We start from the raw sequence: 23,538 nt of genomic DNA on the forward strand, positions 1-23,538 counted from the left end.
GTGCCCTTCGTATGTTTGTTTTCCCTTAGTGACACCGAGAAGGGTTTGAATCGCATGTAGTCGGCAAAAGCAATGGGTGGCATGATGCCATAGGTGGGAGCTATAGCACAGCAACAGAGTGGTGCAGATAACTTATCATAAGTATCAGAGGCGTGCGTGCACAGTCAGTGCTAGAACGTGAGTGCATACGTCCGCGAATGGGCGTACCAGCGTGTGCGCAGCGTGTGTACCTGCATGCATGCTTGTGCGGTGTCAGACTGTGGGTGCGTGTACGCGTGCATGCATGTGTGTGTGCATGCGTGGGGGTGTGTGCGTGCGTGTGTATGTGTCTGCGGGTGCGTGTATGTGGGTGTGGCTGTGCGCGCTTGCGCGCCTGCGGACGGCGAACAGTTACTTTCCACAGCGAACATAGTTCTTGTAGCAGGCACTTCGCCATCTGCCGAGTTTCATGATCTCGGATTCGGTGAAGCCGCTCATTGCTCCTGTGGTTGCGGCTCCGGCTCTGAGGCCGTGCAGTGAATACTGGATAGGTGGGTACCCTGCGCTGCTCAGGAGCTGACGGATTAGACGTGTGAGTCTTTGTGCAGTTAGGAAGTTGCCACAGCTGTCAACGAACAGTGGTCTATTGGGCAGGTTGGGGCGTCTTGATAGATTGGTATGCATGGCTTTGACCGGGCAAACCGTTGAGTTGGTGGTTGTGAGCCGGACGGAGTGACCCTTGCCGAGTTGGTCGGTCTTGGACTTCTTGATTGTGACCTGTATTGCCTGCGGCGTGATGGAGAGGTCTTCTGTTCGGAGGCCACCGTCTGACATGGTCGTGGCGGTTGTGGAAGTGTACTCACTTGCCCGGAGACACGCAAAGAAGCCCAGGCAAATAGCTGCCCATACCATGGCTCGGTCGGTCGCGTTGAGGTTAGACCGTATCAGGGCCCTGCGCATAGCTGCCATGTGGGGCAGGAGGATTGGCTTACTGGCGTTTTTAGTTCGGTTGGCCTGTGCACGTGCCACTCCTTGAACTGCGAGGTCCACTCTTCGCGACGAGAGATCTTTGCCGTTTTCTTTGGCAATTGCCCGGATCGCCGACACATACAGGCGGACGGTTGACGCGGCATGTTGTCGCGCCAGGTAGGCTACAAACGCCAGCATGATGGTGTCTGTAATCACCTTGGTGCCGACTAGTTGGCAGAATTGGTGCAGTCGTTTCCAGGCTGTCGCGTTTGTGGCACGTGTGGACGCTGACAGGCCTAGCCACTGGTAGGCCTGACCCTCCAACATCAGAGGGAGTAGGTGCTCTCGGGCACCGGAGATGGCGTGTCTTCTGCTGTGGGTGCCAGTCGGCGAAATCGGGCCATCTGAAACCGAGACAGAGAGTCAGCAATCGCATTGTCAGTGCCGGGGATGTGGGAGACTATGACGTGAAAGTTGTGTCGGGCAGCAATGGCAAACAAAGTGCGTACCAGCGCCATTAAGTCGGGGCACTTTGTGCGTGAGCGGAGCCAGATGTCGCATACGCTACGGTTGTCGCAGTGGAAGCGGATGCGCTTCAGATGCAGCTGCGGTGCCCATGTGGATGCTGCGGCCACGATGGCAAAGAGCTCCATCCACGCGATGGATCTCTGGGATTGGTGCCTCTGCCACCGGTGTTGGAGCCACCGGCCGGCGAAGAAAGCACCATAGCCGATGGCTCTAGATGCGTCCGTGTAGAGGTCCATATCGGCGGCGGCTGACCACGTGGGTTCTAGGAAGAAGGCGACGCCATTCCAGGCAGGGAGGAAGTCAAGCCACCACTGGATGTCTGCTTTGGCGTCTTCTGTGATTCTGATGTAATCATTTGGATGCGGGACCGTCGTGCTGAGATCAATGAGGCGGCGCAGAAACATGCGGCCCGCAGGGACCGCCTTGCAGGCAAAGCTGAGGTGACCTATCAGGGACAACAATTCAGACTTGCGGGCGGTAGGGCGGGTATGTTGCCAAGCCTTGAGGGCAATGAGAAGGTCTTCTAACTTGTCGGATGGGAGGCGGATTTCGAAGCGCTCTGTGTCCAGCATGACACCGAGGAATGTCAGGGTTGTACTAGGGCCTTCCACCTTTTTTGGATTGACCGGGAAGCCTAAGTCGTGGCAGGCTACCAGGGCACGGTCAAGCTGGTGCTGTGCGCCGATAGAGCCCGTCGCTCCACCAAGGTAGTCGTCTAAGTAGTGGATGACTGGGGCTACGTCGAAGTTGTGCGACATGACCCACTGGAGGGCGTCTGCGACTTTGTTAAACAGCGACGGTGATGAGCGAAGGCCGAAGGGTAGGCATTTGTCCACGTAATATTGCCCGCGCCAGAACAGGCATAATAGTTCCCAGTCCTCTTTCCGTACTGGACAAATGCGAAATGCGTCTTGGAGGTCGACCTTCCACAGATGGCAGCCACGGCCGAGGGACCGTGCGAGATTTACGCCGTCGTCGACCGAACAGTACTGTACAGAGAATTTGTCGATAGGGATACCATCGTTCACTGAGTGGCCCTGTGGTGCTGACAGATGCATAATCAAGCGCCATGTTTGCACCGACCGTGACTTCTTGGGAACCACACCCAAACCGGAGACCTGTGTAAGTGTGAAGGGGGGCTCTTGGTAGGGACCGGCCATGCGACCTGCGGCAATTTCACGACCGATGGCAGCATCGACAATGTCAGGGTGCTCAATCGCTGATTTGAGATTACGAGAGACTCGGAAGGTACGGGGACCAGCAAACCCAACATCGAACCCGTAAGACAAAGAATGTATTACGAATGAGGCAAAAGCCGGATCAGGATGCTGACACAAAGCGTCATGCAGGTAAGAAACGTTAATGGGGGTTACAGGCGTGTGCAAATGGATTGGCTCGTGAGCGAGGGTGCGTGTAGGAGAGATGTGAGCAGCTGGGCAGAGTGTGTGAGTGCTATTGGCCTGGGTGAGTGTAGAGTTACCGGTGAGTGACTGGAGTGACCGAGTCTCCAAGCTGGGCAACTGCGAGCTATTGGTCGCGGCTGGCGGCGGCTGGCTTTGACGGTTGACGCAAATTGCAAAACAGTTGGATGCACGCAGCAGCACAGCTAGCAAGAGAAAGAGCCGTGGATGGGTTTGTTCCTGTTTTTGATGGCTGTGGCCATCCGTTGGCCCAGCGGTCTCGTGTGAGTACGGTGTTTGTTCGTGCTGCCAGCTCGCGCCCGGCATTTGTTTGCGCTGGCAGCTCGGGCCCGGTGCGCGAGTGAAACCGAACCGTGACAAAGGCTTTCGCTCTTTAGTGCTATTGACTGGCTTTTCATACGATGCCTATTGATGTCTAGAGACATGCTGTCTAGCCTTCCCCTAGTACGCATTCACGGGGCTTTGTTGAAGTTCGTGCCGTGAACTGCCAAAGGGAATTGTTTGAATGGTGCTGGGGCGAGTGCGACATTACGGCGTCCATGCAGCCGGCCTAATCGCGTTTGTCGCCACAACCGATTGTATGCAGTTTCAAATATTGCGGATGTTGCGTGCGGTAGAAATAGCAGTTATTACCTCTGTGTACTCCACCCGTTTAGTGCGCCACGGGACAACACAGTAACATAGGCAGTGGCTGGCAATGGCAAAGTAATCAGAAAACAGGCCAATGCAAATTGAGGGATATCTTTGGCCTGCGCCTGCTTTGTACGGACTCACTCCGTACCAACATGGAAGTTTTCTTGGTTATACACAAAGGCACATACTTTCTAACACTATTATGGCTGCTAGAAAGCGCAACTTTTGTCGTCAAGTTCTATTTAAAATCCTATCAAACACTCCTGACGATAGTGCTCTTCCGCTGCTCCCCAACACTCACATACAGAACAACAGTTCTTGAAGTTGTAAAGAAGGAGAGTTATGAAAGAATGCGTTGCAAGAACGACAATACATGTAGAACAAAGGCCATGCACCATCAATGCGCAGCGGCGCATGCAGAGGCGAAAAGGGGGCTCTGATTACACAGTGGTCAAGAAGACAGCACTTTTACTTTAGTTAAATCATCTTCCAATGAATATTGATTTTCTGCTTGTCTGTGGTGTGACCTTTTCAACCGTTTGTTTACTTCTGTATGATCATCTCGCTCTTCCCATCTTCTTTGACGGAACTGTTCCTATCTTGTCCTCAATTCGGATGTTCTTGATGGCAACTGCAGGGCGTAAGTTAATAATCATCAAAATGTCTTTAGCACAAACCAATACTGATCCCTTCTCGCTACTGTCTAATATAGTCGGTGTCGGCTGGGGTGTCTGTGGTGTGCTTGGGCAGCGCTTTTGCGCAAGCAATCTTACCTGTCTTGTCAAGTTAGTGATGGATGGTTTGTTTTGCACATAACCTGGAAAGCTGTGTTACTCTTTGGGCGTCTGGCTATAATCTTTATGTGTGCAGTTTGAAACATTGCGGATGTTTCGTGCATTAGAAATAGCAGTTATTACCTCTTTGTACTCCACCAGTTTAGTGCACCACGGGACAACGCTGTAACATAGCCAGTGGCTGGCAATGGCAAAGTAATCAGAAAACAAGCCAATGCAAAGTGAGGGATATCTTTGGCCTGCGCCTGCTTTGTACGGACTCACTTTGTACCAGCATGGAAGTTTTCTTGGTTATACACAAAGGCACATACTTTCTGTCACTTTTATGGCTGCTAGAAAGCGCAACTTTTGTCGTCAAGTTCTATTTAAAATCCTATCAAACACTCCTGACAATAGTGCTCTTCCGCTGCTCCCCAACACTCACATACAGAACAACAGTTCTTGTAGTTGTCAAGAAGGGGAGTTATGAAAGAATACGTTGCAAGAACAACAATACATGTAGAACAAAGGCCATGCACATCGATGCGCAGCGGCGCATGCAGAGGCGAAAGGGGGGCCTCTGATGACACATTGGTCAAGAAGACAGCACTTTTCCTTTAGTTTTAACTAAATAATCTTCGAATGAATATTGATGTCCTGCTTGTCTGTGGTGTGACCTTTTCAACCGTTTGTTTACTTCTGTATGATCATCTCGCTCTTCTCATCTCCTATGACGGATCTGTTCCTATCTTGTCCTCAATTCGGATGTTCTTGATGGCAACTGCAGTTCGTAAGTTAATAATCATCAAAAAGTCTTTAGCACAAACCAATACTGATCTCTTCTCGCTACTGTCTAATACAGTCGGTGTCGGCTGGGATGTCTGTGGTGTGCTTGGGCAGCGCTTTTGCACAAGCAATCTTTCCTGTCTGGTAAAGTTAGTGATGGATGGTTGGTTTTGCACATTACCTGGAAAGCTGTGTTACTCTTTGGGCGGCTGGCTCTAATCTTTATGTGTGCAGTTTCAAACATTGCTGATGTTGCGTGCGGTAGAAATAGCAGTTATTACTGTGATATCTGAGCAAGCGTTGTACAAACGCGTCATAAGTTGTTATCTTATTACTTACGTTTCCTGCATGCATATGCGCATGCCTGTTGTTTTGTTGTCTTGTCTTGCTCTGAACGAGTGATATACAAGTCTTGAGTTTTTCCCTATCTGACAAGTTTGTCTTGGTCGTGTGTAGTGCCTGGGTTGCATGTAACAATTTGGCGACGAAGACAACGTCCTGCGCGATGGAGGGAGATCGTGACCGTCTTCCACCATTCGACACGTCCGGACCCCCATCTCAAGTGGCTCTGAGGTGGACAAAATGGGTTCGAGCCTTTGACTATTATTTGACGGGAAAGGACATTACGAACAAGAAGCGTTCAAAAGCACTGCTCTTGCACTTCGCGGGTCTAGAAGTTCAGGATTTATTCGAGGACCTATCCGACCCAGATGACAGCCTTCCACCAGATCAGAGAACACAGAATGACAATGAGTTCCTCAAGTGCAAGCGTACCTTGCAAGCTCATTTCGGTGCTCCTGCAAACCCTACGTATGAGAGGCACGTCTTCCGTCAACTCACTCGCCGGCAGGGAGAGTCCACAGTGCAGTACTGCACCAAGCTTCGGCAGCAAGCTCGGCTTTGTTCTTTCGAGAATGAAGGACAAACTGCGGAAGCTATACGTGACCAGATCGTAGCCACAGTCGACAGCAGTGAGCTGAAGAAGAAGCTCCTGTCAGAACCAGCCCTGACTCTGCCACGAGCGTTGGAAATGTGCAGAATTTGGGAGGACGCCCAGTCCCAGTCGGAAGGAATGTCCTCAACCACTTCTACTTCGTCTGGTACCGGTTATACCGGGAGTAGTAGTATGCTTGTCAATGCCGTGCACCACCGAGACCAGAGTCACAGGCAAGCTGGACGGGGTGGATTTGTGCAGCCATCGCGTGGCCAGTCACGTAAATGCGGTGGATGTGGAGACCAGTGGCACGAGAAGCGCGAGTCATGCCCAGCTTGGGGCAAGTCGTGCCGGAAGTGTAGGAAGCCAAACCACTTCGCCAAAGTTTGCCGTTCACAGCAGTCCAGCACTGGTGGCAGTGTACACATGGTTGGCCAGTCTCAAGAAGTACATGGAACGTCGCCAGTCAACCCTGCTCCTGCTCCAAGTCATAGTGCAAGTGCTGGTACTGGTGCGAGTGTTGCATCCGGTCCTACAACTGCAAGTCCGTACAGCAGCGGCCTGGACGAGTACTATTCGTTGTACCGCACGCAGAGTGACAAGGACCGCGTGGACCCGTACTGTTGTACCCTCCAGTTATGTAAACAGCCAGTCGTGTTTGAACACACGGGTGCAGCCGTGACGGTGATGTCTGAAAACGAATTTCATCGGCTGGCATCCAAGGTCAATTTGTCGCTCGACACAAGTGATCTGCCGAAGCTGCGTACTTACTCCGGCGGAATTCTGAATGTCGTCGGTCGCTTTAGTGCTTCTGCGACCCATGCTTCTCGTAAATCAGCAGAATTGTCGATCGTCGTTGTCCAAGGAAACGGACCAAATCTCCTGGGTCGAGACGCGTTGCAACTGCTGAGGTTGAATTGGAACTTCGTGTTCAACGTGTCACGCGAGCACTCGATATTGTCAGAGTTCCCGCAGCTCTTCCAACGTAGCATGGGCACCTGGAAACATGGAAAAGTCAAATTGTCCGTGGCAGACAGCGCCAGACCCCGGTTCCTGAAGGCACGCTCTGTTCCTTATGCGTTACAAGCAGCAGTGGAAAAAGAGCTGAGTCGACTGGAGGAAGCTGGCATCATTAGTCCTGTCCAGTATTCGGAGTGGGCAGCTCCAATCGTACCCGTTCTCAAGCGGAACGGTAGCATACGAATCTGTGGCGATTATAAATGTACTATCAACCAGTCGGCAAGAGTAGACAAGTACCCCTTGCCCAACATCGACGACTTGTATCAGAAGTTATCGCAAGGCGCATTCTTCTCCAAGCTTGACCTGAAACATGCTTATCAACAACTGTTGCTCGACGACGAGTCTAAGCTGCTGACGACAATCAACACCTCCAAAGGATTGTTCGTCTACAACCGCCTACCCTTTGGCGTGTCGGCGGCCCCGGCAATATTTCAGCGCACGATGGAACAATTGTTAGCAGGTCTGTCCTTTGTCGTAGTGTATCTCGACGACATTGTTGTTTCTGGAAAGACTCGTGCGGAGCATGATGAGAATCTGAGGCTGGTCCTGGATCGTCTAGCGTCCGCGGGTCTCAGGTTGAATCGTGAGAAGTGTCTCGTGGCTCAGCAGTCTATTGAGTTCCTGGGCCATGTTATTGATTCAGTCGGCATTAGGCCGTCGGCTGAGAAAGTGGATGACCTTGTGAAGGCCCCACAGCCCAAGAATGTCCCTGAACTGAGAAGCTTTCTGGGACTCATAAACTATTACCACAAGTTCATCGAGAATCTAAGCTCAGTGTTAGCTCCATTGTATGAATTGTTATCATCAAAGTCGTGGTGTTGGTCTGATAGTCACCAGAAAGCGTTTGATACAGGCAAGTCTCTGCTGCTTTCTGAGCCGATACGTATTCATTATGATTAGGGGTGAAAGTTGGCGCTGAGATCCCGAGTTCGAGTACTCTGATTTTCTCCGATCGAATATTCGAGTATTCGAGTATTTTTCATCTCCTAAAAATTGAACACCAAGGGCATTAAAATAACATGATACAACCCTGATTGAACGGAGTAGCAGTCATTTTTCTCGGGTGTATTGGTTGGTGGGTCATTTGGGCTCTCTCTACTCGTGAACAAATGTTCACCACACAGCCTGCACATCACCATCTGCCGACTGCTGCCCTGAAACTGCAGATTTCTGTAGTAAATGCATGTACCATGTATGAACGAGTACTCTGATTTATTCCGAGTACGATTATTTTTGAAAAAAACGAGCGAGTACTCGAGTACTCGGTATAATTGTTTCACCCCTAATTATGATCCTAGTTTACGTATTGTCGTGTCCTGTGACGCTTCCCCGTATGGTGTTGGCGCAGTTCTGTCGCATGTTCTGCCAGATGGGTCTGATCGGCCAGTAGCCTTTGCATCTAGAACGCTGTCGTCTTGTGAGAAGAATTACTCGCAGCTTGACCGTGAGGCCTTGGCAATGGTATTTGGCGTCTCCAAGTTCCACAAGTACATCTTCGGTCGCAACTTTACACTACAAACAGATCATAAGCCACTGCTGGGATTGTTTGATCCTGCTAGACCCATTCCTGTTCAGTCTAGTGGTCGTATTCAGCGATGGGCACTCAAACTAGCCAATTATGAATTTGTTCTGGAGTACAAGCCTGGGAAACAGAACGGTTGCGCTGATGGGTTGAGTCGCCTCCCCAATCCGGCGCTGGTACCGGAACCGCCGCAGCCAGCCGAGGCTGTACTATCGCTATCCGTCTTGAACACTACACCGGTTACGTCTGCATCGGTTGCTCGCTGGACGAGCAAAGATCCGTCCCTGGCATTAGTATACAAGTTCGTGTCTGAGGGCTGGCCCCAAGACATTCCAGAGGGATTAGAGCCATATTCCCGTCGTCGCAGTGAGCTGTCTGTCTTGAATAACTGTATCCTAATTGGTTCCAGGGTAGTTATTCCTTCACCGGGTCGTGCACCATTGCTGGACGAGTTGCACGCCGGTCATCCCGGTATCGCTAGAATGAAAGCCCTGGCACGCAGCTATGTCTGGTGGCCGTCTCTCGATGCAGAAATCGAACAGACCGTCCGTGGTTGCACGCAGTGCCAGACCGTCACCAAGTCGCCGCATCGCCAGCAAGTCCACCCATGGGAATGGCCTGGTAAGCCTTGGTTACGTGTCCATGTCGACTTTGCTGGACCCATCGCTGGTAAGATGCTCTTCATTATTGTCGATAGTCATAGTAAATTTATTGAAGCACATGTTCGCTCTGGCTCATCTGCTGCTGTCGCAATTCGCAAGCTGGAGCAGACCTTTGCTCTGCTTGGCTTACCTTATAATATTGTTTCTGACAATGGCCCTGCTTTTGCAAGTAGTGAATTTCGTGAGTTTTGCTCATCTAATGGCATACGTCACACTCTCGTTTCACCATATCATCCGCCTAGTAATGGCTTAGCCGAGCGCGCAGTACAGACGGTGAAGTCTGGCTTGGCCAAGATGTCTGGCCCTGATTTGGAAACCCGCCTTGCCAGGTTCCTGTTCCAATACAGAATGACGCCGCAGTCAACAACAGGTCGTTCTCCGTTTGAGCTACTTTGGAAGGAACATCGTCCCCGCTCACGTCTGGATCTCGTGTTCCCGGACAGCGGCAAGAAAGTCTTGGACAAACAGTGCACTGCCCATGATCGTGGTGGTGCAAATGCATACCAGTTCTATTGTGGTGATGCCGTCTGGGCAATGAATTTCAACTCCTCACCGAAGTGGATAGCTGGCACCGTGGAAGAACAGCTTGGTCCTCTAACATTCACGGTTCGTCTTGTTGATAACAGAGTCTGGAAGCGTCACTCTGACCACCTGAAGAAACGCCTTCCTGCTGAGTCGGTGCAAGATGCTTCAACTGCTACGTCAGCACCACAGCTTCCATATTCCAGAGCTTTACCTTCTACCACAGCTCTACCGTCTTCAACTGCTCTACCTAGTGTTCCGCCGAATGAGTCTATGTCACTGCCTGGCTCAATTGTACATGATGAGATCCGTGAGAATGCTGATTTATCTGTTCCTGAATCTACTCCTAACCAGTCTAGTGGTTCTAGTCCTGTCGTGTCTATGCGCAGTTCTTCTCGTTCTGTAAAGGCTCCTGTCGGCCTTGATCTGTAGTTCGTCTTATCAGATTATTTGCTGCCACGACACAGTCTATGTATTTCTGTTATTCTGGTCGTTTCCATCTGATGGTGGAGGGATGTGATATCTGAGCAAGCGTTGTACAAACGCGTCATAAGTTGTTATCTTATTACTTACGTTTCCTGCATGCATATGCGCATGCCTGTTGTTTTGTTGTCTTGTCTTGCTCTGAACGAGTGATATACAAGTCTTGAGTTTTTCCCTATCTGACAAGTTTGTCTTGGTCTTGTGAAGTGCCTGGGTTGCATGTAACAATTACCTCTTTGTACTCCACCGGTTTAGTGCACCACGGGACAACACAGTAACATAGGCAGTGGCTGGCAATGGCAAAGTAATCAGAAAACTGGCCAATGCAAAGTGAAGGATATCTTTGGCCTGCGCCTGCTTTGTACGGACTCACTCCGTACCAACATGGAAGTTTTCTTGGTTATACACAAAGTCACATACTTTCTTACACTATTATGGCTGCTAGAAAGCGCAACTTTTGTCGTCAAGTTCTATTCGAAATCCTATCATTCCCTCCTGACGATAGTGCTCTTCCGCTGCTCCCCAACTCTCACATACAGAACAACAGTTCTTGTAGTTGTAAAGAAGGGGAGTTATGAAAGAATACGTTGCAAGAACGACAATACATGTAGAACAAAGGCCATGCACGGTCGATGCGCAGCGGCGCATGCAGAGGCGAAAAGGGGCCTCTGATGACACAGTGGTCAAGAAGACAGCACTTTTGCTTTAGTTAAATAATCTTCCAATGAATATTGATTTTCTGCTTGTCTGTGGTGTGACCTTTTCAACCGTTTGTTTACTTCTGTATGATCATCTCGCTCTTCCCATCTCCTATGATGGATCTGTTCCTATCTTGTCCTCAATTCGGATGTTCTTGATGGCAACTGCAGCGTGTAAGTTAATAATCATCAAAAAGTCTTTAGCACAAACCAATACTGATCCCTTCTCGCTACTGTCTAATACAGTCGGTGTCGGCTGGGATGTCTGTGGTGTGCTTGGGCAGCGCTTTTGCACAAGCAATCATTCCTGTCTTGTAAAGTTAGTGATGGATGGTTTGTTTTGCACATTACCTGGAAAGCTGTGTTACTCTTTGGGCGGTTGGCTCTAATCTTTATGTGTGCAGTTTCAAACATTGCTGATGTTGCGTGCGGTAGAAATAGCAGTTATTACCTCTTTGTACTCCACCGGTTTAGTGCACCACGGGACAACACAGTAACATAGCCAGTGGCTGGCAATGGCAAAGTAATCAGAAAACTGGCCAATGCAAAGTGAAGGATATCTTTGGCCTGCGCCTGCTTTGTACGGACTCACTCCGTACAAAAATAGAAGTTTTCTTGGTTATACACAAAGTCACATACTTTCTTACACTATTATGGCTGCTAGAAAGCGCAACTTTTGTCGTCAAGTTCTATTCGAAATCCTATCATTCCCTCCTGACGATAGTGCTCTTCCGCTGCTCCCCAACTCTCACATACAGAACAACAGTTCTTGTTAGGGCTCAAACGGTCACGGTTTTACCCCTGACGATTAACTGCTAAGCTAACGGTCGGTTAACCGGTTATAACCTATAAGCCACGGCAATCCTGCGGACTCTTTTTTAACCGTATATTTGACTATACTCATTCAAAAAATGTACCCTGTTCAGTACAACGCGCACTTGTGCATTCTCTTGCATGCTCCTTCATACATACTCTCACAGCAAGTGACCAGATATGACCGAGTTGACAGCCCAGAAATTGCGTACCCGTGCGACAGCCCGCGAAAGTGCACACTTTGCAACGACCTGATACTTGAAAAATTGACTGAAAAGTTACTGCGCAACCGTTATCTTTATCGGTTAACCGTTAATTCTTCGTAACCGGTCTGAAACCGGTTAATCGGACTAATCGTTTGAGCCCTAGTTCTTGTAGTTGTAAAGAAGGGGAGTTATAAAAGAATACGTTGCAAGAACGACAATACATGTAGAACAAAGGCCATGAACCATCAATGCGCAGCGGCGCATGCAGAGGCGAAAAGGGGCCTCTGATGACACAGTGGTCAAGAAGACAGCACTTTTACTTCAGTTAAATCATCTTCCAATGAATATTGATTTTCTGCTTGTCTGTGGTGTGACCTTTCAACCGTTTGTTTACTTCTGTATGATCATCTCGCTCTTCCCATCTCCTATGATGGATCTGTTCCTATCTTGTCCTCAATTCGGATGTTCTTGATGGCAACTGCAGACCGTAAGTTAATAATCATCAAAAAGTCTTTAGCACAAACAAATACTGATCCCTTCTCGCTACTGTCTAATAGAGTCGGTGTCGGCTGGGGTGTCTGTGGTGTGCTTGGGCAGCGCTTTTGCACAAGCAATCTTTCCTGTCTGGTAAAGTTAGTGATGGATGGTTTGTTTTGCACATTACCTGGAAAGCTGTGTTACTCTTTGGGCGGCTGGCTCTAATCTTTATGTGTGCAGTTTCAAACATTGCTGATGTTGCGTGCGGTAGAAATAGCAGTTTTTACCTCTTTGTAGTCCACCAGTTTAGTGCACCACGGGACAACACAGTAACATAGCCAGTGGCTGGCAATGGCAAAGTAATCAGAAAACTGGCCAATGCAAAGTGAAGGATATCTTTGGCCTGCGCCTGCTTTGTACGGACTCACTCCGTACAAAAATAGAAGTTTTCTTTGTTATACACAAAGTCACATACTTTCTTACACTATTATGGCTGCTAGAAAGCGCAACTTTTGTCGTCAAGTTCTATTCGAAATCCTATCATTCCCTCCTGACGATAGTGCTCTTCCGCTGCTCCCCAACTCTCACATACAGAACAACAGTTCTTGTAGTTGTAAAGAAGGGGAGTTATGAAAGAATACGTTGCAAGAACGACAATACATGTAGAACAAAGGCCATGAACCATCAATGCGCAGCGGCGCATGCAGAGGCGAAAAGGGGCCTCTGATGACACAGTGGTCAAGAAGACAGCACTTTTACTTTAGTTAAATCATCTTCCAATGAATATTGATTTTCTGCTTGTCTGTGGTGTGACCTTTCAACCGTTTGTTTACTTCTGTATGATCATCTCGCTCTTCCCATCTCCTATGATGGATCTGTTCCTATTTTGTCCTCAATTCGGATGTTCTTGATGGCAACTGCAGGGGGTAAGTTAATAATCATCAAAAAGTCTTTAGCACAAACAAATACTGATCTCTTCTCGCTACTGTCTAATAGAGTCGGTGTCGGCTGGGGTGTCTGTGGTGTGCTTGGGCAGCGCTTCTGCACAAGCAATCTTTCCTGTCTGGTAAAGTTAGTGATTAGTGCTGAAACGATTACCTTTTTTCCTTACTGGCTAAGCTGATACCATAACGATCGGCTTATCGGCTAAACGAATATTATTGTAACTACATCAGTACAATGTACATTCTGTGAATTTCAAAAAAATACGAGTCCAACATTGCCAACGATGGAAAGCGGGCGCATAGATCCGATGATCCCGCAACAAGTCCGTCAGCTGTTCGGACTGACCAGACGAATACAGACAAGACAGAGGCGACGCACTGGTTGCAACCCAAGAGCTGATGGTGCCCTTCGCCTGTGACTTCGCTGACTCCGACGATGAAGTCAGAGAAGCCGGCCAGGGGTGCAGATTGACAGATGAGCTGACTTGAGGCGCATCAACAAGTAACTAGTTGCTTTTCCTGTCTATGCTCAAAATAGGCCCCGACGCCAGGCCTAGCTCGTCGTCGAGCAAACTGGTTCGGGAACCGTCGACAGAACGGAAAACACGAAACTGAAGACCACTTTACTGTCTTTAGCTCAAGACTACTCGCATCTGGAGGGAACTCTACTGAGCCTGCCAGTCCTTCATGCTGCCTGTAAGAAAAGTAGTCAGCTGAAAAGACGGCGACGGTGATCGTGTCGATGTTTCTCAGATCGTGCTTGTACTTTTACACGTACATGTACATCGATGTTGCAAGTGTACAGTCATGTACATATTCGTATCGTACTCGCAACACTTTCGGTGCATGCACGCTTTGTGCGACCCCCAAAAGGGGGGAAATCCCGTACCGAGCGTAAGTACCATTCTACTCGTTTAGCCGATAAAATCGAAATAACCGTTCGATCTATTTCTTATCGAGTAAGTAACGAGTAATCGATATAATCGTTTCAGCACTATTAGTGATGGATGGTTTGTTTTGCACATTACCTGGAAAGCTGTGTTACTCTTTGGGCGGCTGGCTCTAATCTTTATGTGTGCAGTTTCAAACATTGCTGATGTTGCGTGCGGTAGAAATAGCAGTTTTTACCTTTTTGTAGTCCACCAGTTTAGTGCACCACGGGACAACACAGTAACATAGCCAGTGGCTGGCAATGGCAAAGTAATCAGAAAACTGGCCAATGCAAAGTGAAGGATATCTTTGGCCTGCGCCTGCTTTGTACGGACTCACTCCGTACAAAAATAGAAGTTTTCTTGGTTATACACAAAGTCACATACTTTCTTACACTATTATGGCTGCTAGAAAGCGCAACTTTTGTCGTCAAGTTCTATTCGAAATCCTATCATTCCCTCCTGACGATAGTGGTCTTCCGCTGCTCCCCAACTCTCACATACAGAACAACAGTTCTTGTAGTTGTAAAGAAGGGGAGTTATGAAAGAATACGTTGCAAGAACGACAATACATGTAGAACAAAGGCCATGCACCATCAATGCGCAGCGGCGCATGCAGAGGCGAAAAGGGGGCTCTGATTACACAGTGGTCAAGAAGACAGCACTTTTACTTTAGTTAAATCATCTTCCAATGAATATTGATTTTCTGCTTGTCCATGGTGTGACCTTTTCAACCGTTTGTTTACTTCTGTATGATCATCTCGCTCTTCCCATCTCCTATGATGGATCTGTTCCTATCTTGTCCTCAATTCGGATGTTCTTGATGGCAACTGCAGCGGGTAAGTTAATAATCATCAAAAAGTCTTTAGCACAAACCAATACTGATCCCTTCTCGCTACTGTCTAATACAGTCGGTGTCGGCTGGGATGTCTGTGGTGTGCTTGGGCAGCGCTTTTGCACAAGCAATCATTCCTGTCTTGTAAAGTTAGTGATGGATGGTTTGTTTTGCACATTACCTGGAAAGCTGTGTTACTCTTTGGGCGGCTGGCTCTAATCTTTATGTGTGCAATTTCAAACATTGCTGATGTTGCGTGCGGTAGAAATAGCAGTTTTTACCTCTTTGTAGTCCACCAGTTTAGTGCACCACGGGACAACACAGTAACATAGCCAGTGGCTGGCAATGGCAAAGTAATCAGAAAACTGGCCAATGCAAAGTGAAGGATATCTTTGGCCTGCGCCTGCTTTGTACGGACTCACTCCGTACAAAAATGGAAGTTTTCTTGGTTATACACAAAGTCACATACTTTCTTACACTATTATGGCTGCTAGAAAGCGCAACTTTTGTCGTCAAGTTCTATTCGAAATCCTATCATTCCCTCCTGACGATAGTGCTCTTCCGCTGCTCCCCAACTCTCACATACAGAACAACAGTTCTTGTAGTTGTAAAGAAGGGGAGTTATGAAAGAATACGTTGCAAGAACGACAATACATGTAGAACAAAGGCCATGAACCATCAATGCGCAGCGGCGCATGCAGAGGCGAAAAGGGGGCTCTGATTACACAGTGGTCAAGAAGACAGCACTTTTGCTTTAGTTAAATAATCTTCCAATGAATATTGATTTTCTGCTTGTCTATGGTGTGACCTTTTCAACCGTTTGTTTACTTCTGTATGATCATCTCGCTCTTCCCATCTCCTATGATGGATCTGTTCCTATCTTGTCCTCAATTCGGATGTTCTTGATGGCAACTGCAGCCCGTAAGTTAATAATCATCAAAAAGTCTTTATCACAAACCAATACTGATCCCTTCTCGCTACTGTCTAATACAGTCGGTGTCGGCTGGGATGTCTGTGGTGTGCTTGGGCAGCGCTTTTGCACAAGCAATCATTCCTGTCTTGTAAAGTTAGTGATGGATGGTTTGTTTTGCACATTACCTGGAAAGCTGTGTTACTCTTTGGGCGGCTGGCTCTAATCTTTATGTGTGCAGTTTCAAAAATTGCTGATGTTGCGTGCGGTAGAAATAGCAGTTTTTACCTCTTTGTAGTCCACCAGTTTAGTGCACCACGGGACAACACAGTAACATAGCCAGTGGCTGGCAATGGCAAAGTAATCAGAAAACTGGCCAATGCAAAGTGAAGGATATCTTTGGCCTGCGCCTGCTTTGTACGGACTCACTCCGTACCAACATGGAAGTTTTCTTGGTTATACACAAAGTCACATACTTTCTTACACTATTATGGCTGCTAGAAAACGCAACTTTTGTCGTCAAGTTCTATTCGAAATCCTATCATTCCCTCCTGACGATAGTGCTCTTCCGCTGCTCCCCAACTCTCACATACAGAACAACAGTTCTTGTAGTTGTAAAGAAGGGGAGTTATGAAAGAATACGTTGCAAGAACGACAATACATGTAGAACAAAGGCCATGAACCATCAATGCGCAGCGGCGCATGCAGAGGCGAAAAGGGGCCTCTGATGACACAGTGGTCAAGAAGACAGCACTTTTACTTTAGTTAAATCATCTTCCAATGAATATTGTTTTTCTGCTTGTCTGTGGTGTGACCTTTCAACCGTTTGTTTACTTCTGTATGATCATCTCTGTATGATCATCTCGCTCTTCCCATCTCCTATGATGGATCTGTTCCCATCTTGTCCTCAATTCGGATGTTCTTGATGGCAACTGCAGCCCGTAAGTTAATAATCATCAAAAAGTCTTTAGCACAAACAAATACTGATCCCTTCTCGCTACTGTCTAATAGAGTCGGTGTCGGCTGGGGTGTCTGTGGTGTGCTTGGGCAGCGCTTTTGCACAAGCAATCTTTCCTGTCTGGTAAAGTTAGTGATGGATGGTTTGTTTTGCACATTACCTGGAAAGCTGTGTTACTCTTTGGGCGGCTGGCTCTAATCTTTATGTGTGCAGTTTCAAACATTGCTGATGTTGCGTGCGGTAGAAATAGCAGTTTTTACCTCTTTGTAGTCCACCAGTTTAGTGCACCACGGGACAACACAGTAACATAGCCAGTGGCTGGCAATGGCAAAGTAATCAGAAAACTGGCCAATGCAAAGTGAAGGATATCTTTGGCCTGCGCCTGCTTTGTACGGACTCACTCCGTACCAACATGGAAGTTTTCTTGGTTATACACAAAGTCACATACTTTCTTACACTATTATGGCTACTAGAAAACGCAACTTTTGTCGTCAAGTTCTATTCGAAATCCTATCATTCCCTCCTGACGATAGTGCTCTTCCGCTGCTCCCCAACTCTCACATACAGAACAACAGTTCTTGTAGTTGTAAAGAAGGGGAGTTATTAAAGAATACGTTGCAAGAACGACAATACATGTAGAACAAAGGCCATGCACCATCAATGCGCAGCGGCGCATGCAGAGGCGAAAAGGGGGCTCTGATTACACAGTGGTCAAGAAGACAGCACTTTTGCTTTAGTTAAATAATATTCCAATGAATATTGATTTTCTGCTTGTCTATGGTGTGACCTTTTCAACCGTTTGTTTACTTCTGTATGATCATCTCGCTCTTCCCATCTCCTATGATGGATCTGTTCCTATCTTGTCCTCAATTCGGATGTTCTTGATGGCAACTGCAGCCCGTAAGTTAATAATCATCAAAAAGTCTTTAGCACAAACCAATACTGATCCCTTCTCGCTACTGTCTAATACAGTCGGTGTCGGCTGGGATGTCTGTGGTGTGCTTGGGCAGCGCTTTTGCACAAGCAATCATTCCTGTCTTGTAAAGTTAGTGATGGATGGTTTGTTTTGCACATTACCTGGAAAGCTGTGTTACTCTTTGGGCGGCTGGCTCTAATCTTTATGTGTGCAGTTTCAAAAATTGCTGATGTTGCGTGCGGTAGAAATAGCAGTTTTTACCTCTTTGTAGTCCACCAGTTTAGTGCACCACGGGACAACACAGTAACATAGCCAGTGGCTGGCAATGGCAAAGTAATCAGAAAACTGGCCAATGCAAAGTGAAGGATATCTTTGGCCTGCGCCTGCTTTGTACGGACTCACTCCGTACCAACATGGAAGTTTTCTTGGTTATACACAAAGTCACATACTTTCTTACACTATTATGGCTGCTAGAAAACGCAACTTTTGTCGTCAAGTTCTATTCGAAATCCTATCATTCCCTCCTGACGATAGTGCTCTTCCGCTGCTCCCCAACTCTCACATACAGAACAACAGTTCTTGTAGTTGTAAAGAAGGGGAGTTATGAAAGAATACGTTGCAAGAACGACAATACATGTAGAACAAAGGCCATGAACCATCAATGCGCAGCGGCGCATGCAGAGGCGAAAAGGGGCCTCTGATGACACAGTGGTCAAGAAGACAGCACTTTTACTTTAGTTAAATCATCTTCCAATGAATATTGATTTTCTGCTTGTCTGTGGTGTGACCTTTCAACCGTTTGTTTACTTCTGTATGATCATCTCGCTCTTCCCATCTCCTATGATGGATCTGTTCCTATCTTGTCCTCAATTCGGATGTTCTTGATGGCAACTGCAGTCCGTAAGTTAATAATCATCAAAAAGTCTTTAGCACAAACAAATACTGATCCCTTCTCGCTACTGTCTAATAGAGTCGGTGTCGGCTGGGGTGTCTGTGGTGTGCTTGGGCAGCGCTTTTGCACAAGCAATCTTTCCTGTCTGGTAAAGTTAGTGATGGATGGTTTGTTTTGCACATTACCTGGAAAGCTGTGTTACTCTTTGGGCGGCTGGCTCTAATCTTTATGTGTGCAGTTTCAAAAATTGCTGATGTTGCGTGCGGTAGAAATAGCAGTTTTTACCTCTTTGTAGTCCACCAGTTTAGTGCACCACTGGACAACACAGTAACATAGCCAGTGGCGTGCAATGGCAAAGTAATCAGAAAACTGGCCAATGCAAAGTGAAGGATATCTTTGGCCTGCGCCTGCTTTGTACGGACTCACTCCGTAACAACATGGAAGTTTTCTTGGTTATACACAAAGTCACATACTTTCTTACACTATTATGGCTGCTAGAAAACGCAACTTTCGTCGTCAAGTTCTATTCGAAATCCTATCATTCCCTCCTGACGATAGTGCTCTTCCGCTGCTCCCCAACTCTCACATACAGAACAACAGTTCTTGTAGTTGTAAAGAAGGGGAGTTATGAAAGAATACGTTGCAAGAACGACAATACATGTAGAACAAAGGCCATGAACCATCAATGCGCAGCGGCGCATGCAGAGGCGAAAAGGGGCCTCTGATGACACAGTGGTCAAGAAGACAGCACTTTTACTTTAGTTAAATCATCTTCCAATGAATATTGATTTTCTGCTTGTCTGTGGTGTGACCTTTCAACCGTTTGTTTACTTCTGTATGATCATCTCGCTCTTCCCATCTCCTATGATGGATCTGTTCCTATCTTGTCCTCAATTCGGATGTTCTTGATGGCAACTGCAGCCCGTAAGTTAATAATCATCAAAAAGTCTTTAGCACAAACAAATACTGATCCCTTCTCGCTACTGTCTAATAGAGTCGGTGTCGGCTGGGGTGTCTGTGGTGTGCTTGGGCAGCGCTTTTGCACAAGCAATCTTTCCTGTCTGGTAAAGTTAGTGATGGATGGTTTGTTTTGCACATTACCTGGAAAGCTGTGTTACTCTTTGGGCGGCTGGCTCTAATCTTTATGTGTGCAGTTTCAAACATTGCTGATGTTGCGTGCGGTAGAAATAGCAGTTTTTACCTCTTTGTAGTCCACCAGTTTAGTGCACCACGGGACAACACAGTAACATAGCCAGTGGCTGGCAATGGCAAAGTAATCAGAAAACTGGCCAATGCAAAGTGAAGGATATCTTTGGCCTGCGCCTGCTTTTTCCGGACTCACTCCGTACCAACATGGAAGTTTTCTTGGTTATACACAAAGTCACATACTTTCTTACACTATTATGGCTACTAGAAAACGCAACTTTTGTCGTCAAGTTCTATTCGAAATCCTATCATTCCCTCCTGACGATAGTGCTCTTCCGCTGCTCCCCAACTCTCACATACAGAACAACAGTTCTTGTAGTTGTAAAGAAGGGGAGTTATGAAAGAATACGTTGCAAGAACGACAATACATGTAGAACAAAGGCCATGAACCATCAATGCGCAGCGGCGCATGCAGAGGCGAAAAGGGGCCTCTGATGACACAGTGGTCAAGAAGACAGCACTTTTACTTTAGTTAAATCATCTTCCAATGAATATTGATTTTCTGCTTGTCTGTGGTGTGACCTTTCAACCGTTTGTTTACTTCTGTATGATCATCTCGCTCTTCCCATCTCCTATGATGGATCTGTTCCTATCTTGTCCTCAATTCGGATGTTCTTGATGGCAACTGCAGCCCGTAAGTTAATAATCATCAAAAAGTCTTTAGCACAAACAAATACTGATCCCTTCTCGCTACTGTCTAATAGAGTCGGTGTCGGCTGGGGTGTCTGTGGTGTGCTTGGGCAGCGCTTTTGCACAAGCAATCTTTCCTGTCTGGTAAAGTTAGTGATGAATGGTTTGTTTTGCACATTACCTGGAAAGCTGTGTTACTCTTTGGGCGGCTGGCTCTAATCTTTATGTGTGCAGTTTCAAACATTGCTGATGTTGCGTGCGGTAGAAATAGCAGTTTTTACCTCTTTGTAGTCCACCAGTTTAGTGCACCACGGGACAACACAGTAACATAGCCAGTGGCTGGCAATGGCAAAGTAATCAGAAAACTGGCCAATGCAAAGTGAAGGATATCTTTGGCCTGCGCCTGCTTTGTACGGACTCACTCCGTACAAAAATAGAAGTTTTCTTGGTTATACACAAAGTCACATACTTTCTTACACTATTATGGCTGCTAGAAAGCGCAACTTTTGTCGTCAAGTTCTATTCGAAATCCTATCATTCCCTCCTGACGATAGTGCTCTTCCGCTGCTCCCCAACTCTCACATACAGAACAACAGTTCTTGTAGTTGTAAAGAAGGGGAGTTATGAAAGAATACGTTGCAAGAACGACAATACATGTAGAACAAAGGCCATGCACCATCAATGCGCAGCGGCGCATGCAGAGGCGAAAAGGGGGCTCTGATTACACAGTGGTCAAGAAGACAGCACTTTTACTTTAGTTAAATCATCTTCCAATGAATATTGATTTTCTGCTTGTCTATGGTGTGACCTTTTCAACCGTTTGTTTACTTCTGTATGATCATCTCGCTCTTCCCATCTCCTATGATGGATCTGTTCCTATCTTGTCCTCAATTCGGATGTTCTTGATGGCAACTGCAGTGGGTAAGTTAATAATCATCAAAAAGTCTTTAGCACAAACCAATACTGATCCCTTCTCGCTACTGTCTAATACAGTCGGTGTCGGCTGGGATGTCTGTGGTGTGCTTGGGCAGCGCTTTTGCACAAGCAATCATTCCTGTCTTGTAAAGTTAGTGATGGATGGTTTGTTTTGCACATTACCTGGAAAGCTGTGTTACTCTTTGGGCGGCTGGCTCTAATCTTTATGTGTGCAGTTTCAAACATTGCTGATGTTGCGTGCGGTAGAAATAGCAGTTTTTACCTCTTTGTAGTCCACCAGTTTAGTGCACCACGGGACAACACAGTAACATAGCCAGTGGCTGGCAATGGCAAAGTAATCAGAAAACTGGCCAATGCAAAGTGAAGGATATCTTTGGCCTGCGCCTGCTTTGTACGGACTCACTCCGTACAAAAATGGAAGTTTTCTTGGTTATACACAAAGTCACATACTTTCTTACACTATTATGGCTGCTAGAAAGCGCAACTTTTGTCGTCAAGTTCTATTCGAAATCCTATCATTCCCTCCTGACGATAGTGCTCTTCCGCTGCTCCCCAACTCTCACATACAGAACAACAGTTCTTGTAGTTGTAAAGAAGGGGAGTTATGAAAGAATACGTTGCAAGAACGACAATACATGTAGAACAAAGGCCATGCACCATCAATGCGCAGCGGCGCATGCAGAGGCGAAAAGGGGGCTCTGATTACACAGTGGTCAAGAAGACAGCACTTTTGCTTTAGTTAAATAATCTTCCAATGAATATTGATTTTCTGCTTGTCTGTGGTGTGACCTTTTCAACCGTTTGTTTACTTCTGTATGATCATCTCGCTCTTCCCATCTCCTATGATGGATCTGTTCCTATCTTGTCCTCAATTCGGATGTTCTTGATGGCAACTGCAGCCCGTAAGTTAATAATCATCAAAAAGTCTTTAGCACAAACCAATACTGATCCCTTCTCGCTACTGTCTAATAGAGTCGGTGTCGGCTGGGGTGTCTGTGGTGTGCTTGGGCAGCGCTTTTGCACAAGCAATCTTTCCTGTCTGGTAAAGTTAGTGATGGATGGTTTGTTTTGCACATTACCTGGAAAGCTGTGTTACTCTTTGGGCGGCTGGCTCTAATCTTTATGTATGCAGTTTCAAACATTGCTGATGTTGCGTGCGGTAGAAATAGCAGTTATTACCTCTTTGTACTCCACCGGTTTAGTGCACCACGGGACAACACAGTAACATAGCCAGTGGCTGGCAATGGCAAAGTAATCAGAAAACTGGCCAATGCAAAGTGAAGGATATCTTTGGCCTGCGCCTGCTTTGTACGGACTCACTCCGTACCAACATGGAAGTTTTCTTGGTTATACACAAAGTCACATACTTTCTTACACTATTATGGCTGCTAGAAAGCGCAACTTTTGTCGTCAAGTTCTATTCGAAATCCTATCATTCCCTCCTGACGATAGTGCTCTTCCGCTGCTCCCCAACTCTCACATACAGAACAACAGTTCTTGTAGTTGTAAAGAAGGGGAGTTATGAAAGAATGCGTTGCAAGAACGACAATACATGTAGAACAAAGGCCATGCACGGTCGATGCGCAGCGGCGCATGCAGAGGCGAAAAGGGGCCTCTGATGACACAGTGGTCAAGAAGACAGCACTTTTGCTTTAGTTAAATAATCTTCCAATGAATATTGATTTTCTGCTTGTCTGTGGTGTGACCTTTTCAACCGTTTGTTTACTTCTGTATGATCATCTCGCTCTTCCCATCTCCTATGATGGATCTGTTCCTATCTTGTCCTCAATTCGGATGTTCTTGATGGCAACTGCAGCGTGTAAGTTAATAATCATCAAAAAGTCTTTAGCACAAACCAATACTGATCCCTTCTCGCTACTGTCTAATAGAGTCGGTGTCGGCTGGGGTGTCTGTGGTGTGATTGGGCAGCGCTTTTGCACAAGCAATCTTTCCTGT

The 23,538-nt window shown here is 47.0% G+C and overlaps 3 protein-coding genes across 3 annotated transcripts; 1 reads left to right on the top strand and 2 right to left on the bottom strand.

Annotated features, from left to right (window-relative positions):
• Nucleotides 1-390: 390 nt before the first annotated feature.
• LOC135823575 (integrase/recombinase xerD homolog) lies at nt 391-1,275 on the bottom strand. The gene has a single exon (XM_065336419.1). It carries the CDS (start codon nt 1,273-1,275, stop codon nt 391-393), a length of 885 nt encoding a protein of 294 aa, XP_065192491.1.
• On the bottom strand, nt 1,275-2,636 carry LOC135823576 (uncharacterized). The gene has a single exon (XM_065336420.1). The coding sequence runs from the start codon at nt 2,634-2,636 to the stop codon at nt 1,275-1,277; it is 1,362 nt and encodes a 453-aa protein (XP_065192492.1).
• Nucleotides 2,637-5,594: 2,958 nt separating this feature from the next.
• Nucleotides 5,595-10,181, top strand: LOC135823578 (uncharacterized protein K02A2.6-like). The gene is made up of 2 exons (XM_065336421.1): nt 5,595-7,896; nt 8,392-10,181. The coding sequence occupies exons 1-2, from the start codon at nt 5,595-5,597 to the stop codon at nt 10,179-10,181; spliced, it is 4,092 nt and encodes a 1,363-aa protein (XP_065192493.1).
• The last annotated feature ends 13,357 nt before the right edge of the window (nt 10,182-23,538 follow it).

Source organism: Sycon ciliatum, chromosome 8, assembly GCF_964019385.1.
Source record: "Sycon ciliatum chromosome 8, ocSycCili1.1, whole genome shotgun sequence".
Taxonomy (NCBI): domain Eukaryota; kingdom Metazoa; phylum Porifera; class Calcarea; order Leucosolenida; family Sycettidae; genus Sycon; species Sycon ciliatum.

Excerpts from the sequence above, each read along its gene's own strand:
- LOC135823575 (XM_065336419.1), bottom strand. The coding sequence starts at position 1,275 with ATGTTGGAGGGTCAGGCCTACCAGTGGCTAGGCCTGTCAGCGTCCACA.
- LOC135823578 (XM_065336421.1), top strand. The coding sequence starts at position 5,595 with ATGGAGGGAGATCGTGACCGTCTTCCACCATTCGACACGTCCGGACCC. Across the intron at positions 7,897-8,391 it reads CCAGAAAGCGTTTGATACAG|TTCTGTCGCATGTTCTGCCA; the intron begins GCAAGTCTCTGC and ends GTGTTGGCGCAG.
- LOC135823576 (XM_065336420.1), bottom strand. The coding sequence starts at position 2,636 with ATGGCCGGTCCCTACCAAGAGCCCCCCTTCACACTTACACAGGTCTCC.